Raw genomic sequence first — 18,114 nt, 5'->3', positions numbered from 1 at the left:
CCCGCACTGCCCTCGATGGAGTGCCTTGTCCTTGGGCCTCTCCCGTGACTCAGCTCTGTTCCTGTTGGCCTTCTTGTCTCTGGTCAGCCTCTTTCGGTCTCTCCCGTGGACTTTGCTTCTTGCCCCGTTCTCTGTGTGTTTTTTGATGCCCTTTCCAGTGGCCACTCCCTGGAGGCTCCCACATCCTGGAGTCAGGCCCCCTACCCCTCGGGCCTCCCTCGCCTCCTCCACCTGGCCCCTCCTCTTTTTTCCCTTGGCTTCTCCTGTGTACCCACTTTGTTTCCTTCCGTTCTGCTGTTCACTTCAGCCCTAGTCTCCACTCCCAGTGACTTACTGCTTCCTTCTCCTGGGGACCTTAGGAAAATGGAGGATTCTGACCCAGACGCCTAAGATAATAGGAAAGAGCCTGCCTCCCCCAGGAGAGGGGGCTGCCCCTGCCCAATGCCCCTGGCCAAGTCCGGGCTTCAGGCTGGCTCTGCCTTTCCAGGCCATGGGTGATGTTTGAATGAGGCCCTGGGCCGGGAGTGGACGTGGAGTGAGCCCTCGAGTCCCTGGTCGTGGATGCTCTCGTCTCCAGGAGAGATGCCGCTCAGTGCTGACGTGTGGAGACCGTGCTATTTAGTCTTCCCCAACCAGCTTTTCCTTTGGAGGAGAAAAGATTGTTTGACCTGTGGCAGTACTTTTAATTCCATAACCATAAGCTTTTCTTTCTCTTTTTTGGTGGCATTTATAAAAATTCCCTGTCCCACATATCTGACTACCTTTTAAAAACATTTATTAGTTTAGATGCTCATGTTTAAATCCCGTCATGTAAAATGTTTGTTGAGACACAGCTAGAGGATTGTTGAAAACCACTGTAGAGCAGCAGGAGCTTGTTTAAAGGTTGGGAGGTGCGGGTGGCGGTTCTGGACAGTGACTGCTGTTCGGGACACTGGGATGGTTCTCCTTTCTGGCTTCCTGGGATTTTTTTTCCTGGGTAGGTTGTATTAAACCTTGCCTAATGAAGGCACTGGCATTGATAGTGGCTTGCATTAGGCAAGACATGGCTGTTCCTGGGTACCAGGCAGTGACACTGGAACTCATTAAGAAGGTGACTAATTTCGGGGCCGTGTTAACATAGACTGAGGCTACATTATGGTTCCCAGGTGTTTGTCGGTCGCTGCTGGAGGCCATCCTGTGGATCAGTCACATGGTCTGCTGCAGTGTGAGTGACAGACGGTGACTCGCCGTCAGTACTCAAGGGCACCCGGTGACTATTCCAAGAAGTGTCATTTTCCAGTGGAGAATGGGACTTTTTTTTTTTTTCTGTTAATAATTTATTTCTTAATTGTGGTAAAATACATGTAACATAAAGTTAATCCTTTTAACCATCTTAATATGAACAATTCAGTGGCATAGGGTACATTTACAGTACATCACCACTAGGTAGTTCTGAATCATTTCCATCACCCCAAAAGGAAACCCCACAACCGTTACGGTCACTCTCTCTTGCCCTTCACACTCCCTGGCAACCACACATCTTTATTCTGTCTCTACAATTAGCTTCTACTGAGTATTTCATATAAATGACATACAATGTGTGGCTTTTTTTTTGGTATACGGCTTCTTTTACTTAGGATATTCTCAGGCTTCATCCACGTGTCAGCACCCCATTCCTGTTCATGGCTCAGTAGTATTCCATTGTATGGACAGACCACAGGTGTTATCCATTTATCTCCTGATGCACACCTGGCTTACTTCACCTTTTGGCTGTAGTGGATAGAGCTGCTGTGAGCATTCCTGTACAGGCTTCTGTTTGAACGCCTGTTTTTAATTCTTTAGGGTATACATCGAGGAGTGAAACTGCTGGGTCTGTTTCTGTTGATTGAAGAAAGGATATTCTTTTTATTGCTCTGTCTGTATGGACCTCTCCTGTATCACTTCAGTGAGTTGTGTAGGTTGGTCTGGATCGCTTTGCCATTTTCCTTTTTGAATTGTACCTTTATCTGTAGGTTGAACACAGGCGCTGTCTTTCACATTTTCAGATCTCTAAGATCTTCACTGGGGGTCAAGGTCCAAGGAGTCAAAGCTTAGGGTGTGTTGGCTCCCAAGCAGGAGAGAGCGTTGTTTAGAGGGAGGGAGAAGGGGAATGCTTGAGGTCAGAATCACAGGACAGCATATCCGTCTTGAGATTTCAGAAATCACCATAGCTCTGTGCCCCTTCCTAGAGAACAGCGTGTCAAAATACAGCATTCCTAATTGAAGGAAGCAAAACCAGCTGACTAAGTCGTAAGACCTAGGATGGTGACAAGTCTCAGAATGACCAAAAACACACCGACTCTGTTCTCAGGGAAGCTCCTGAGCCCTGACCGCATGCTCTGTAGACCCCTGCCCTGTGGGGGTCCATTCGTGCTCACACGGTTCATCCTCTGGGAGAAAGCATGACAGGGTGATACGAGGGAACCCGAGGGCCGGGGTGAATTTCAGGATAAAAAGAGCTGACTGAGGGATGCTGCCATGGTACATCATCTAGATTTGCACTGCCCTATTGAAATTCAAATAAAATACAGCTAAATGTTCATTCCTCAGTCACCCTACCTGTATTTCAAGTGCCTGATGGACTTGTGCCCAGTGGTGACTGTACTGGCCAGAGCTGCTGTAGAATAGTCCCATTGTTGGGGAAAGTTCTGCTGGTTCAGTCTGACTGGACTGTAGACACAGGAGTGGCCACAGCAGTAGTGCTGGGAGCTGAGAAGGTGCCCAGTGCACGGAGGAGGATGAGCTGGATCAGGGAGGAGAGGTCAGGATTTGATCCTGGAAATGTGTAGTTGTAGTCCTGGCTCTGTCGTCCCCCAGCAAGGCGTGTCTCCTGCCACAGGGCCCCAGCCTACCTGTGTGCCCAGCATGGGCTTGGCACTGGCTGCCCTCTGTGCCACCCAGGGCAGGAGAGTGAGGGTTGTGCCACACATGGGTCCTGATTGCTTCTCCATGATGAGAAGAGGACAGACACTCGGAGGAAACGTTGAGGAACCTTTACAGAAATCCCATGCTGCTCTGTCATCCAAGTGGCTTTTTGGTTTTCTAGGCATTCTTTTTTTTTTTTTTGAGGTTGAGGTTCGAGCAGTTCTCCTACTTCAGCCTCCCAAGTAGCTGGGACTACAGGCCCCTACCACCACGCCTGAATAATTTTTTTTGTATTTTTAATGGAGACAGGGTTTCACCATGTTGCCAGGCTAGTCTTGAACTCCTGACTTCAAGTGATCCACCTGCCTCAGTCTTCCAAAGTGCTGGGATTACGGACGTGAGCCACCGTACCCGGCAGACGTTCATTTTTATTACAATTTACAAAGGTATTGGTCAGAAATAGAATGAAAATGGAAGCAAATCCTAGTCTCCAGGTCCTGGGAGAATCCTTGCTTCAAGTGTCTCATGGGGTGAGGTGATGTATTCGTCTCTCAGGGCTGCTGTCACAAACAATAAAACAAGGGACTTCAAACGACATCAGTGCGTTCCCTCATCGTTCTGGAGGCCAGAAGTCCAAGAGGACGGCATCACCGGGACCATGCTCTCCCCGAGGCTCTAGAAGGATGGAGGGCAGAATCCTTCCTGGTCTCTTCCAGCTTCCGGGGCTGCTGGCAGTCCTCGGTGTGCTTCCTGTGGTGTGTGCGGCTGGGCATCCAAATCTCTCTCTCCTTTTTCTTCTTTTTCTTTTCCCTTTTTTTGAGACAGTGTCTCACCCTGTCATCCAGGCTAGAGTGCAGTAGTGTGATCTTGGCTCACTGCAACTTCCACCTTCCGGGCTCAAGTAATCTTCCTACCTCAGCCTCTCGAGTAGCTGGGACCACAGGCATCCAGGCTGGAGTGCAGTGGCATGATCTCGGCTTACTGCAACCTCTACCTTCGGGCTTAAGTAATCGTCCTACCTCAGCCTCCCAAGTAGCTGAGATCACAGGTGCATGCCACTGCGCCCACCTAATTTTTTGTATTTTTGGTAGAGACTGGGTGTTGCTATGTTGCCTTGACTGGTCTTGAACTCCTGAGCTCAAGCCATCCTCCTGCCTCAGGTTTCCAAAGTGCTGGGTTTATAGGTGTGAGCCATCACACCTAGCCTTGGCCTTGTTTTTTTTTTTTTTTTTCTTATAAAGATACTCGTCATTGGATTTAGGACCCACTGTAATTCTGATTTGCATTTATCTGCAAAGATTCTGTTTATAAGTTCATTTGTATTCATAGGCACCAGGATATCCTAGTCCATTTTGTGCTGCTGTAACAAAATACCTGAGACTCAGTAAAATACTTGAGTACTTTATAATGAATAGCAATTTACTGGCTCGCAGTTCTGGAGGCTGGCAAGTCCAAGGTCTAGGTGCTTGCATTAAGGGCTTTCTTGCCTGGTCATGCCCTGGCAGAAGGTGAGAGGGTGAGAGAGGATGAGAGGGTGCCAAACTCGCTCTTTTACAATGACCTAATCCTCCCTATGTGGCTGAGGCCTCATGGCCTAATCACATTACTTCTAAAGTTCCTGCCTCTTTGCCTGCCTGTAGTCCCAGCTACATGGGAGGCTGAGATGGGAGGATCACTTGAGCCCAGGAGGTAGAGGCTGTAGTGAGTTGTGATCATTCCGCAGCCCTCCAGCCTGGGCAATGGAGTGTGAACCTGTCTCCAAAAAAAAAAAAAAAAAAAAACCCATATGTTAATAACTTTTACAATGTCAATGTCAATTGAATTTCAACTTGAATTTTGGACGGGACAGACATTGAAATGATAGCACAGGGATTAGGTCTTGAACTTGTTTTGGCAGGGTCACAATCCCATGCACTGCATATGAGAGTGGAAGGGGTAGGCCTGTGGATGGGGAGCCAGGGGCTTGAGCTCCACTCTGCATTCACTGTTTGCTCTACCCCAAAGCCTTCCCTTCCCCTGTCCTGCTCTGTCTACCTGTGAGTGTCTGTGTACGCTGGCCATCCTTGATGGCAGTGAGTCTGACTCTTGGTAGGCTGGGCTAGAGCCTGGGACAGCCAGGCAGGTGGAGGGTGACCGAGGGTGGACGGGTGGACGGTGGACAGACAGAATAGCCTGCGAGATTCTGCCTCATTCCTGCATCTTTCTTCCTCCTTTGTCCTGCACACACTTCGTCTTACACCCGCTTCTGTTCCTGAAAGGCTCCATTTTGTCAGATTATTCAGACCATGAAGAAAACACAAGTGTGATATGCTTCATTCTCCACTCACTGTTTGCAAAACCATTTTGCTACAGTTCAGACCCTTAAGATGCTGTGGAACTGGACCATTTTCCTGTCTGTCGAATTCTGAATTTTAAGTGTTTTTCAGAAGGTCTCCATCATTTGGAAGTCATGCTTTGCCTCCTGGAAGCTGTCTAGACAGGTAACCAATTTTCACCAATTTGGAGGCTATGGAGGCCTCTTCCAAGGATCGCTGCCCTCTCCATGAGCCTCTTTAGCTAGATGACTCTGCTGGTATCAAGTGGAAAAAAAAAAAAAAAGAAAGAATAGTTCAGTAATTTAATTCAAATTTGTTCTTGCCTAGATTAAGGTAATGCTTCTATTTGGTGTGACTTAATTCCTGGCAAATGGATTGTGGGAGGTTAGGGAGAGCACCCTGACTCCAGAGCAGAGAGCAGAAGCGGGTGGTCTTGCTGTCTGTGCTGAGGTTGGCTTAGTCTTTCTTTTTCTCTTGCTTCATACTTTTTGCTTTGTGGCTTCTGCTGATTACCTAGTCATCAGCAGGGCATCATTGTACCGCTATCCTGACACGCTGAGTTCTGGTGGCTTCTATTCTGACCCTTCCTGTTCTTTTATAGATTATTCCATCCTTGACCACATTTTTTTCTGTTCTCCTGTATGCCTAGCTTTGGGGAAATAAGGATGAGTTAGGTGCAGGCTTTGGTTGCTCATTTGAACAGTGATTCTGACTACGGTTAGAGAAGGGGTATGGGGGAGAAGTGCAGGGGATTTGCTTAGCCAAGGCTGAAGGCAGAGAAAACGGTCATTGCTGCATGGCCCAGCTACCTGTGGTCAGAGAGGAGCCATGGCCCAGGTCTTGCAGGGCTGACCCAAGGGCCGAGGAATTGTGTGTGCCAGGCACCCATCTGTGGCACAACCACGTGGGCCAGGAGCTGTGTGTGTGTGTGTGTGTGTGTGTGTGTGTGTGTGTGTAGGAGCAATTAATGGTCAGGATCCAGAGGTGCTAAGAGCAGTCCTGCACAGAGATGCTGAGAGCAGAGTCCTGCACAGTGAAGACAGTATCAATATACCTCTCCCTGAGAGACCCAGGAGACCCGTTACTCGTCGTATTACATCATGCTTCAAGGAAGGCATAACAAATTGATTTGTGTAGGAACTTTAACTGGATTCATTGAAGAATCTCAGGAAGTTTGTGCTTTTTTCAATTTGGGCTTTGTGATGGAGAAACACGCAGATACTTGTAGGAACAATGTCCCTCAGGTGCTAAATTGACATTTGGGATTGAGTGAACCAAAGCATTGGTGGTGGAGATGGGGAATGCTATATGAAAAACCGGAATCACCTTTAAGGAAGCTGATTACTAAGAGAATTGATTACAGAAAGCATTTTTGGATTTAAAATACATAAGATGTAGGCAGTCCTAATTTAATGATATAAGGAATTGAAGCAATTGTTGCCATCGTCTTTTTGTTCTGGACTGCTGTCACATACACCATAGAGATGCATCCTTGAATGTCTTCAAAGTTCTGTGGATTTCCTTTCTTCAGCCACCTCAGCCCATCACGTCCAGCCATCCATCCTGTTTTATCAAGTCCCTAGAGTGGGTCTAGGGCACCAATTGGTAGAGCTGGTCTTGGTGCATTTTCCCCTATCAAGTTTATCTGATTTCTGGAGACTGTTTGGCTGTTCCCCACATCTTCCAAAGACAGAACACTAAGGTGTAAAAGGAGGATTTGTGGACTATATATGTTTTAGCTCAAAACCCCCAAGTGAAATCATTTTAATATGAATTTTCTTGAGAAATATGTAAATTAATAATTGCTTCATACATTATTCAAGAAAAACTTATTTTGTATCACCCATAGCTCTTCTAATCTTATATAAAGATATGCTAATGGGTTTAATTAAAATAATTATGCTGAATAATGTAGCCTGAACTTTACTCTAAAATAGTATCTATTAATCATCATCAGTAATATTTTTAGCCAGAGAGACACTTACAACCTTAAGCTGATACTAGATGGAAAGTGTATTTATTGTTTGATTTTTCAGTTTGGATTAATTTGGCATTCTCATGAGATCTGGGACAATTACATTTGCTTAGAGACGAGTATAAAATTTATTTCTGGGCTGGGCGCAGTGGCTCGCGCCTGTAATCCCAGCACTTTGGGAGGCCAAGATGAGCAGATCATGAGGTCAGGAGTTCGAGACCAGCCTGGCCAACGTGGTGAAACCCTGTCTCTACTAAAAGTACAAAAATCAGCCGGGCGTGGTGGCACACGTCTGTAATTCTAGCTACTCAGGAGGCCGAGACAGGAGAATTGCTTGAACCTGGGAGGTGGAGGGTGCAGTGAGCAGAGATCACGCCATTGCACTCCAGCCTAGGCAACAGAGTGAGACTCTGTCTCAGAAAGGAGAAAAAAAATATATTTCTTTAACCTGAAATATTTCAGCAATTAGAAAACGTTTAGCATCTTCTGCCCTTTCCTGTTTCTTCTTTTCCCTCTGAAGCTTTGGTTTCAGTGTGTTCTTATCTGTTTGGTTCAGTTTTGATCTGACTTTCTCTCCCAAGAGTTGTGATTGCTGAATACAATGAGTTCCTGATTGCCTGGATATTAAGAGGTGAGCCGAACCTTAAGAGGGACACTTGGCAGCCCGTCTGTCTGAATGTAAACAGAAATAGCTTTAGCACTGGCTGGATTTCTCTCTAATTTTGTTTGTGTTATCTTTCTGTGGCTTGCTGGCTTTCTGTCAGTGCTCAGTGAATGGTTGGGAGCCCTTATGCATTTGGTGGTAATTTCAGTTTCTCCTTAAGCCTCTCTCATGCCTGAGTGTGCATGGGACCCAGGTATGTGTTCTTGGTGTGTCACTGAGTCCTGCCCACGTGTTGATTGGTCCGAGGACTAAATGCAGGTAGAATCAGACCGTCCCCGCTCAGGTGGATAGACAGAAGCTTTACCAAGTTGATAGAATAACAGAAGCCAGGACTTAAACTGCCATTAAGTTAATCTACCTAATTTTAAAATCAAATCTGAAGAAATTACTTGCCTAAATAGCAAACATTTATTTGGTAAGTTCACTTATAACTTAATGAACAGGTGAGGAATAAGGAAAGCTAAAATCAGTGACTTCATCTAAATTTTGTAGAGAGTACTTTTCTCTGTTCTTGGCTGGGCCAGGCCATAAGGGGGCATTCATACAGTTCCATGGTCCATGGTTCATACCTGTGGGGTCAGGGGGCGTGAGTTGGCCTCACTCCAAACTCAGCTCTGTCTTTTGGGGACATCCCACGAACTTTGTCCTCCTTGCCACTTTTTGTCCCTCACCCCCAGTGAATTGATTTGTGATTATCCCGCTGTGCTGCAGGGAACCTGCAAGGTGCCTGGGAGGCCCCGTGGAGCAGATACCTGCTGAGGGACTGGCATCCTGGCCTCTCACCACAATTCAAAACAGCTTTGCACATTCTGAGCACAGTTTTATTTAAATAAAGATCGTCACTGATTTACACGAATAACAAAAGGCAAACAAAAACAGGTAAAATCTTCAGTGTCCTCAGTTTCTGTCACCCTAATCTTTTTTGTGGTTTGGGAACTGATTCTGCTAATACTTGCCACAATGTAGATGGCACTTTACAAATGGAAGTTTGAACTGAATGGAGATTCAGGTCTGAGAGACGTGCACGTGGAGGAGGTTTTCCGTGTCAACACCAGCCTGGGTCCACACGCTGTCCTGCCGCCTCTGCTGGTGGTAGCGGTGGCCAAGGTCTGTTGAGCAGGAGCAGTGAGTCGAGCATATCACACGCACAGCACATCATTCCATTCTCCCACAGCCCCTGGAGGCAGACCTGTTGAGCACCACTGTTTTGCCCATGAGAAACCCTGATAGGAAATGCTACCTTCCCAAATTCACACAGCAAGTGGTGGAGGAGCCTGGACAGCGCCCCAGAGCCCTGACCTCGTCCACCATGGCGCTGCCTTCCTTTGATGGTGCTGGTTAGGGTCCCCTCATACACGTTCATGAATTTTTATTTTTGGAAGTGTCTTTCTGTAGATAAGATTCCACCCAGCACTATCTGTTCACAGGGCGGGTGTCTCCTGCTTCGTCTGTTGGTTGCTCTGTGTCTTGGCAAGCTATTGAGGCAGGAGCTGTTTTCACTCGAAAGAGACCTGAATTTAGTGAAACTGCCGAACTCCACAGAGGAAACTGAAGGTTTTTCCTGTAAGCACAAGCAGAATCCAAAACACTGGAAACTCTGGACAAATAACCAATATTAGAAATGAATCAAGTTAGGTGTGGCTCTTACAATAGTGGGTAATGGAACCCTCCTGCCAAGGAGAGCCAGAGCCTGTGGTAGGAGGGAATCCAGGTTCCCTTTGCATCTTGTCTTTGTCTCACTAATCCAACTGGATGGGAAAGACAATTTTTTCCCTTAGTTAAGGAGGTGATTTCTGTGGCTGAACACAGAGAGGAATTCTTGAAAATAAAGAGATCACGACTATATATGAAGTTTGCAGTCAGTCTGGGAGTCATGGAGGGTCAACTGCCCAATGTGCTCTGCGAGGACAGAAGGAGATAAGGCAGACTGAAATAGGCCCTGTCCTTACCTGTGAGGAGCTTATTGTCTATGTGGAATACGGACAAATTGACCTGCCATTGCAGTCCAAATAAGAATGTCTCTGGACGCTCTATTCATCTATTTTGCGTTGCTATAAAGAATACCCAAGCCTGGGCAACTTACAGAGAAAAGAGGTTTATTTTGACCCCTGATTCTGCAGGGTGCACAAGAAGCATGGTGCAGTCATCTGCTTCTGGTGAGGGCTTCCGGAAGCTTCTGCTCATGACGAAGGTGAAGGGGGATCATGCGTGTCACATGGCAAGAGAGGGAACAAGAGAGAGCGGGGAGGCACCACTGTCTTAAACCGCCAGTTCTCATGTGAACTAATAGAGTGGGAACTCACTGGTTACTGCGGGGAAGGCACCGAGCCATTCATCAGGTGCTGCGGGGAGGGTACCAAGCCATTCGTCAGAACCCTCCCCCGTGACCCAGACACCTCCCACTGTCCCCACCTCCATCACTGGCATTACGCTTCAGCGTGAGAGACGGAGAGGACACACATCCAAACAATGTAGGATTCCTAACCTGGCACCTGTGTGTCCTGGACGAAATGATGTCTAAGCTAAGGACTGAGGGGTACCAGAGTCTAACTGTGTGTTTGGGGTGGACTTGGGTGGGACGGCAGAGCAGTGACTCCAGAAGAGGGAACAGCATGTGCTCGAGCCTCTGAGCTGGCAGAGGGGCCTGGCCCATCTGGGAAACTGGAAGAAGCTCGGCTTGGTGGGAGACAGTCCTGCAGGTACCAAGAATGAGTCTGGGGCTGTGGGGCCAGAGCCCACGGCCCTCTGTGGGTGCAGAGTAGGTTCCTTGTGTCCTGTGAGCAGGGGACGTTGCCACAGTGTCTAAATTCCATTTGCATTTTCAGAAGGCTGCTCTGGCGGCCAGTGAGGAGTGTCCTTGAGGAGTCAGCGTGGAGGCAGGGAGGGCCGGTGGGAGGCTGTGGCAGCAAAGCCAATGGGAGGCAGTAGCGGTGCAGCCCAGGTGCTGTTTGTCCCGGGGGTAGTTAACAGCCTGAACCAAGGGCTCTGTCGCTGTCTAGAAGGGGGCTGTGAGGAAGAGAGAACGCCCCGTATGATGCCCAGGCCTGTGGCATGCAGCTGGGGCTTGGCGGTGCAGTGCCTGGCACTGGAATCCCTAGGGAAGACGAAGCCACTGTGGCTTCCACCAAGGCAGGGGGAGTTTGCAATGTTCAGGGTCAGCAAGGGTGGAGCCCGGTGGGTGTAGGGTGTGGGTGTTGGGCTCAGGAGGAAGGAGAGCCCTGGAGACGGATCAGAATTGGGAGTCATTGGCATGGCAGGAGGTGAGGTCCCTTGGGGGATATGTGGAGGGACCCCGAGGAACCCACAGGCAAGGGGCTGGGGGAGCGGAGCCCCACACAGGGAGCTGGAAGGAGGGTGGAGAGGAGGGTGGACACCCTGGGAGCGAGGGCCACGAGTGCCCCAGAAGTGAGGTGGCCAAAGTGTCATTAGAAAGGCCGCTTGAGAACAGCCTGAAGTCATTGTGGCGTTGGCAGGAACAGAACTGTGGTGCGGGCCAGAGTCAGGCTGCGGTGGGAGTGAGGAGGGGCCGTGCGGGAAGTGGATGCGGGGCCCGGCCCCCAGTGTGGGTGGGGACTTGTCTGATGGAGCCGGAGGTCGCAGGGCCTGGGGCTGCTTTTCTGGGTGAGAGGCTGGCGTGGGCTTCATTATAGAAAGCAGGAGCCAGAGGGGTGAGAACTGAAGGCTCTGAGGAGAGAGAGAGAGAGGACAAAGGGCAGGAGGGCCCTGAGCAGACAGCGGGGAAAGAGGTTGGAGCCCCACAGGGCAGGCAGGTGCCCCGAAAACCCAAGGCAGGGCAGAGGCTGGGAGCTGGAGTCTAGTGTTTGGTTTGGGTGGTTGGAAGCTTAGCGAGTTCCTTTCTCTTGGTGGCTTTTGTTTTTCTCTGTAGGAGGTGGTGACATGAGACAGGAGGGGTGGGGGCCAGGCTTGAGGAGAGCAAAGAAAGACTGAGTCAGCCATGGAGGGAGAGTGGAGAAGGAGAGGAAACCCAGCCCTTCAGGAGAACAGGTGGACCCACAGTGTAAGACGCGCCTCTCCCCATGTTTCTTCTGTATTCCGTTCTCTCTGTCCTGACTTTTGTTCCATCACCTAGGACTGATGGCAGATGTGGGTTCCTCCCAGTTCTTGCTAAACCTCATTTACCGAGAGACACAAAATCATCTTGGTCAGTAAAGCAGAATTCTGAGTTAAACCAACATTTTGGGATCACTGGCATTCCCTGTCCCCACCTCAGGGGGCATGACCCCTTCTCTGGAGGTGTCATTGTGACATTTTTGATGCTAGGAGCTCGGGAAGACCTGGCAGGGAAGTCTCTGGGAGCCCTCGCCCTGCCTGGTGCTCTGCCGGTCCTGATTCATGCAGCGTCCGGTGGTCCAAGGGGAGCCAGCGGCAGTGGGCCATGAAGGCCTGTCTTGTTTGTGGCCAGTTCACCCTGGTGAAACGATATGTATAAACTTGCTACAGGCGGTTGATGCTTTGCTGGGCACAGTATAAAATGCATGAAGCCAATTCGTGCCTCACCCTCTGGGTGTTCGTAAGTGACACGAGAGACCGGGGGACTGAGCAATCAGCCCGTGCGAACGCTGGCTATTAAATGTCACAATAAACGTTTTCTGTTTTTTTTTTCCCCAAAGCAACACTGAGGTAGTGGAAGCAGAACATTTGAAATCAGAATGAAATGATTACTATTTAATGCTCTTTTGACAAGTTGCATCCCAAAGCAGATGGCTGGGATCTGGTTGGCGTTGAAGGACAGGGTGAACGCTGAGGTGAACCACAGCGTGGATTGCGTGGATCGTTCTGGAGTGGAGATTTATGGGGCAAGCGTTGCTTTATCCTCTACTATAGTTTTGGTGAAGGTGAAGCGTGCTGGTTTTGCAAAATTAGCTTTGGGGCTGCACAGACCAACCCCAAATTCCAGCAGTGTCAGTCTGGGCCAAAGACTTCAGTTTTGCGTGTCTCCACCGTCTCCTTCATCTCCTTCATGATAGGCCTCCTTCATCAGGTTGCCATGGGGATGTAATGTGTCCATAGAGCCCGGCACCTAAAAACTTGTCTGGTAGGTGCAGAATACTCACATTAGAGATGAGGCAACTTTAACTCACTTGAAATGACTTGACCTGCGCACCAGAGTTGAGACACCAGCCCGCCATTCTTTCAGGCATATCCCATCCCAGGTAACTATGGAAATATGCCCAGGTAATATATTCTTAGTCACTTAAAAAATTAAAGTATAGGCTGGGCACGGTGGCTTACGCTTGTAATCTCAGCACTTTGGGAGGCCGAGGTGGGTGGATCACTTGAGGTCAGGAGTTTGAGACCAGCCTGGACAGCATGGCGAAACCCCGTCTCTACTAAAAATACAAAAATTAGCCAGGCGTGGTGGTGGGCACCTGTAGTCCCAGCTACTCGGGAGGCTGAGGCAGAAGAATCACGTGAACCTGGTGGGTGGGGGTTTCAGTGAGCTAAGATTGTGCCACTGCACGCCAGCCCAGGCGAAAGAGTGAAACTCTGTCTAAAAAAAAAAAAAGGTATAATTTACATACAATCAAATTTACTCTTTTTTACTGGACAGCTCTGCCAGCTTTGACAAAGGCATAATGCAGTCATCCCATGGGAGGCCCCTGAGCCCCCCGCATTCCCCTGCCCCTTTCCTCACCAGCCACTGACATGCTCTCCATTCCTATAGTTTTGCCTTTTCCAGAATGTTATGAAAATTGAGTCATACGGGCTGCGGTCTCTTGCATATGTCTTGTTTTATTTATCACTGTGTTGTTCAGGTGCAGCTGTGTTGTAGGTCACAGTGGTTGGTGCTTCTGTGTTACTGTGTCGAGTTCCGTTGTATGGATTCCCCTCTTGAGGGGACATTCGGGTTGTTTCTAGTGTTTGGGGATTACAGATAAAGCTGCTAGAGACGTCCACATAAGGATTTTGTAACTGTAATAGGTTCACTGTCCCATGTGCATGCCAAGTCAATGTGCTGCGACTCTGGGTTGCAGCAGAGAAAGAGTTTTAATTGTAGGACCACCAAAACAGGAGGAGGAAACCTCAGATTGTCTGCTGGAGGAGTTTGGGGCTAGGTATCCTTAAGGGTTTTTGGAGCAGGCTTAAGTGGGTTGAAGAGCGTGGGGTGAAGGGACAGGGAGATGAAGCAACTGCATTGCGGTGCTGATTCCTTTCCTCTGTGGAGGGTTTTCAAACCAGTTGGCACCAGCAGTTTCCCTTGGATTCAGGATTTGAGAAACACCTTAAGCAATTCTTAAACAAAAGACTTATGATCCTAATATCAGAAATCCTATTTGCAGGAACGGTGGGGATATAGATGACCAGTATCTAGTGCTGCGTGACTTGGGATTTCAAGGAAGTGGGCCGAAGGGCAGCCTGTTCTGGGCTTAATTATCACTGTATGGCTGTCCAGAGTTCTTGTTAACCTTATGAGGATGCCTTCAGTTTTTGTGAATGTAGGATTTCACTTCATTTGAGGAGGTAGCTAGGAGTAAAGTGGCTGGGTGCTACGGATTATGAATGTTTACCTGTGAGAGACTACTGAACTCTTCTAAAGTTGCTGAACTATTTTTGCATTCAGACTAGCAGTGTTATACAAAGAGCACATTATACGAAGAGTAGGAATTTTGTTTTGTTTTCGTGATTCTTAGAGATGTTACTTGTATCTTATTGTCATTTTAATTTGCATTTCCCTGATGAGTAATGGTGCTGAGCGTCTTTCCAAGTACTTATTTGCCATCTATCTTCTTTGGAGAATTGTCTCTTCATCTCTTTTGCCCATTTTGCGAGGAGGGGAAGATTGTTTTCTTATGATTGAGTTTTAAGGGTTCTTTGTGTATTCTTGGTACTAATCTCTAGCAGATTTATGATCTCCAGTCATTTTCTCCCTGTGTAGTTCTTTTGTTATCTCAGTAGTACCTTTCAAGGAGCAGAAATTCTTTATTTTGATGAAGTCCAATTTATCAGTTTTTTCTTTTACACATTGTGCTATTTGTATCATATCTAAGAAAACTTTGCTTAGCCCAAACTCACATGTATTTTTTTCCAAAAATTTTACAGTTTTTGAAGTTCTACATTTAAGATCTGTGATCTGTTTAAAGTTGAGTTTTGTGCAGTGTGAGAGAGTAGGGCATGAAGTTCATTTATTTGCCCATGGTACTGCGTACCTTTGTTACAAATCCATCAGCGTCTGTATATGTTCAGGGGAATACTTTTCAAGGGAGTTTCTGCCTACTTGCTTTTGGAGAACAATTGTAAAAATTGTTTCTGTAATCGTGTAGTATTTTCCAGTGTTCAAAGTGTTACCCTATTCATTTTCCAATTTGATTTTGAGCTTTAATGCAACCCCTTGAAGTATCTGGCGTGAATGTTATTTTCCCCTCTTACTTAAAGACACAGGTAGAAGGTGGCAGAGCCAGAGTCAGATCACTTAAAATCTAGCAACTTTTCCCAACAGAAGAGAGCAGAGGGACTCAGGCTCTGACTTTCCCCCAGCTGAATTTAATTCTAGCTTAGTTCAGTACTAGCTTTATGAACAGGGACAAAGTAATGAATGTCTCCATTGTCGGTTTTTTCTCCTTCCTACTCAGCTACCTTATAATAGGAGGTAATGTGCTTTGGCTGTGTCCCCACCCAAATCTCATCTTGAACTGTAGCTCCCATAATCCCCCTGTGTTGTGGGAGGGGCCCTGTGGGAGGTAATTGAGTCATGAGCACAGGTTTTTCCTGTGCTATTCTGATGATGGTGAATACGTCCCCTGAGATCTAATGGTTTTATAAGGTGCAATTCCCCTGCACACACTCTGTTGTCTGCTGCCATGTAAGATGTGCTTTTGCCCTTCCTTCACCTTCCACCATGATTAAGAGGCCTTCCCAGCCATGTGAAACTGTGAGTCCAGTAAACCTCTTTCCTTTATAAATTACCCAGTCTCAGGTATTTCTTCATAGTGGGATGAAAATGGACTAATACAGGAGGTCTGTAAGAATTAAAGATCAAATATACACGGGTCCTAGCACAGTGTGTAGCATGACAGGATGTATCATGAATATAATTACTCTGTTTTTTGAGGGTGTTTGTTTTCTAGAAGATATATTACTGAAGAACAAAATGATTCATAATTAAAGTATATACAGATATACAGGAAAACATTTTTGGAATGGAACAAAGACAGTTGACTTTAATCATCGAATGTAGAAGAGTTGAAGTGAATTTAATGGAAGAGGATTATTCTGAGGGGGACAGGTCTTCATTTTGCTTTAACCTCACAGAGCTCTGCAGGGGTTAAAGGAGAAAATCACATGCACAGAAAAGCACGTTGTATAGGCACTTAGGCCGCAGGTGGTAAGTGTTGGCTTCTGTTAATAATAATTTTATTATGTGTCAAGACAACCTGTAAGAATTTAGCATTCTTTGAGCATTCTTTGTAGATTAGAGGTTCGTTTTCTTTTTTGAGACAGGATCTTGCTCTGTTGCCGGGGCTGCATTGCCATGCTGTGATCGTGGCTCACTGCAACCCCTGCTTCCTGGGCTTAAGTGATCCTCTTGCCTTAGCCTCCTGAATAGCTGGGACAACAGGCATAAGCCATGAATGCCAGGGTAATTTTGTTGTAAAGATGGAATTTCGCCATGTTGCCCAGGTTGGTCTCAAACTCCTGAGCTGAAGCGATCTGCCCGCCTCAGCCTCCCAAAGTGCTGGGATTACAAGTGTGAACCACTGCTCCTGATGAATTTTTTCTTTGCTCCATTTTCATCGTGTTAGCCATCAGCCCCTCATCTGGAAGTGGTCTTTCTCTTCTCAGTATTTCTGCGGTTCTTCTCATAAGGATTACAAATTAGTATGAGCACTCCCTAACCTGCATGCTGCTCAGCCTTCTTGTTTCTTGGTTTGCAGGGGGCAGCACTGAAATACTTACCAACGATCGTCAACGATGTGAAACTGGTGTTTGATCCCAAAGAGCTCAGGTAAGTGTGCAGCCTAGGCGAATGCTTGTCACGTGCCGTGTGTGACCTCCTTCTCAGTGCACTTAGTTTATGGGATGCTCAGGGTTCTGCCTTATGTCTCCATATGTCAGTGCCCTGGATCATCCTGGAACATGTGTAGCTGGTAGTGTCTTTGATAATTATGACATGATATGGAAAAGGCATCACCAGTTAACTCTCAGAGTATTTTTAAAGAAGATTATTTACAGTCTAATTGGCATATAATGCCCATTTGGCATTTTGCATACTTTGAGGTTTGAATTTCAAGATGTGGTTGTTGGTTTTGCTCTTGTTTTCAGCACCTAAAAATCCTGACATAAGAGCTTTAATATTCCTGTGCCAGCTCCTGCTTCTATCATAGAGGCAACTCCTCTTTGGGAGGGGCCCTGAGCCTCAAGCAGAAGACTCAGAAGTTGCTAAGAAAATAATTTTTAGAAAACCCCACAAACAAACTTGGAGAAAGCTGGTTATTGGGCTTGCAGACCAAGGAGTGAGATTGGACACCAAATCCTTCCTTTTCTCTCCCTAACTTGCCGCCTCTCGGTGGCCAGGTGCGCTGTTTGTTTCCTCATCTGTTGGTCTCACTGCATTCTGAAAAGTGCCATTGTGAGCAAATGGGATACACAGCCTTTATAATTTACTTTTTAAGAGATAGGGCTCTCACTCTTTTGCCCAGGCTGTAGTGCAGTGGCGCGATCATAGCTCACTGCAGCTTCAAACTCCTGGCCTCAAGCGCCCCTCCTGCCTCTGCCTTCAAAGCACTGGGATTACAGACGTGCGCCACTGCTCCCACCCCAGGGATGCACAGTCTTTTAAACCGCAGACATTTAATAGCACAGTCCTCAACTACTTTTTGTTTTGGTTTTGATTTGACACAATAAACTACCTGTGGGTGAAGACGCCATTTTTTACTGGCCAGTGAAGCCCTCCTAAATATTAGTAAAGGGCCATCTGTCCACTGAGCAGTGAAACTGAATAAAAAATGATCATCCTTCTTGTTCTTTATGTCTGCCATAGGTCACTCGTGCCCTGGAATCGAAGGGCGAGAGGCTCTCTGGGAGGTGCTGTCCCCCACGAATCATTGGGAATCTGATGTTCCCTAGGATTTAGTGTCCTGCAGGGAGACATTTATTTTCTGCTCCCAGGGCACTAACAGTGCTGGCCATTAGCTTAGCAGGCCCTACATGAGAAAAGGAGAAACACACGGGCTCACGGGCAGTGTCTGCCCACCTGGCATGCTGTAGAGTCTTCTCCTTGGCACATGCTTCTCCAAGAGTGGGCCCCGAAATGGCAG

General features: G+C 47.4%; 1 protein-coding gene across 2 annotated transcripts in view; it reads left to right on the top strand.

Annotated features, from left to right (window-relative positions):
* The window catches only part of DOCK1 (dedicator of cytokinesis 1), a 553,659-nt gene that overhangs the window by 184,965 nt on the left and 350,580 nt on the right, over positions 1-18,114 (top strand). For both annotated transcript variants that reach the window (XM_023224362.2, XM_023224359.2), the window contains exon 24: positions 16,732-16,802. In XM_023224362.2, the coding sequence (XP_023080130.2) occupies positions 16,732-16,802 (71 nt within the window). The remainder of the gene's footprint in view (positions 1-16,731; positions 16,803-18,114) is intronic.

The sequence above is a fragment of the Piliocolobus tephrosceles genome, chromosome 9 (genome assembly GCF_002776525.5).
Source record: "Piliocolobus tephrosceles isolate RC106 chromosome 9, ASM277652v3, whole genome shotgun sequence".
In the NCBI taxonomy this organism is placed as follows: domain Eukaryota; kingdom Metazoa; phylum Chordata; class Mammalia; order Primates; family Cercopithecidae; genus Piliocolobus; species Piliocolobus tephrosceles.
This window is presented reverse-complemented; position numbering and strand designations above follow the sequence as displayed.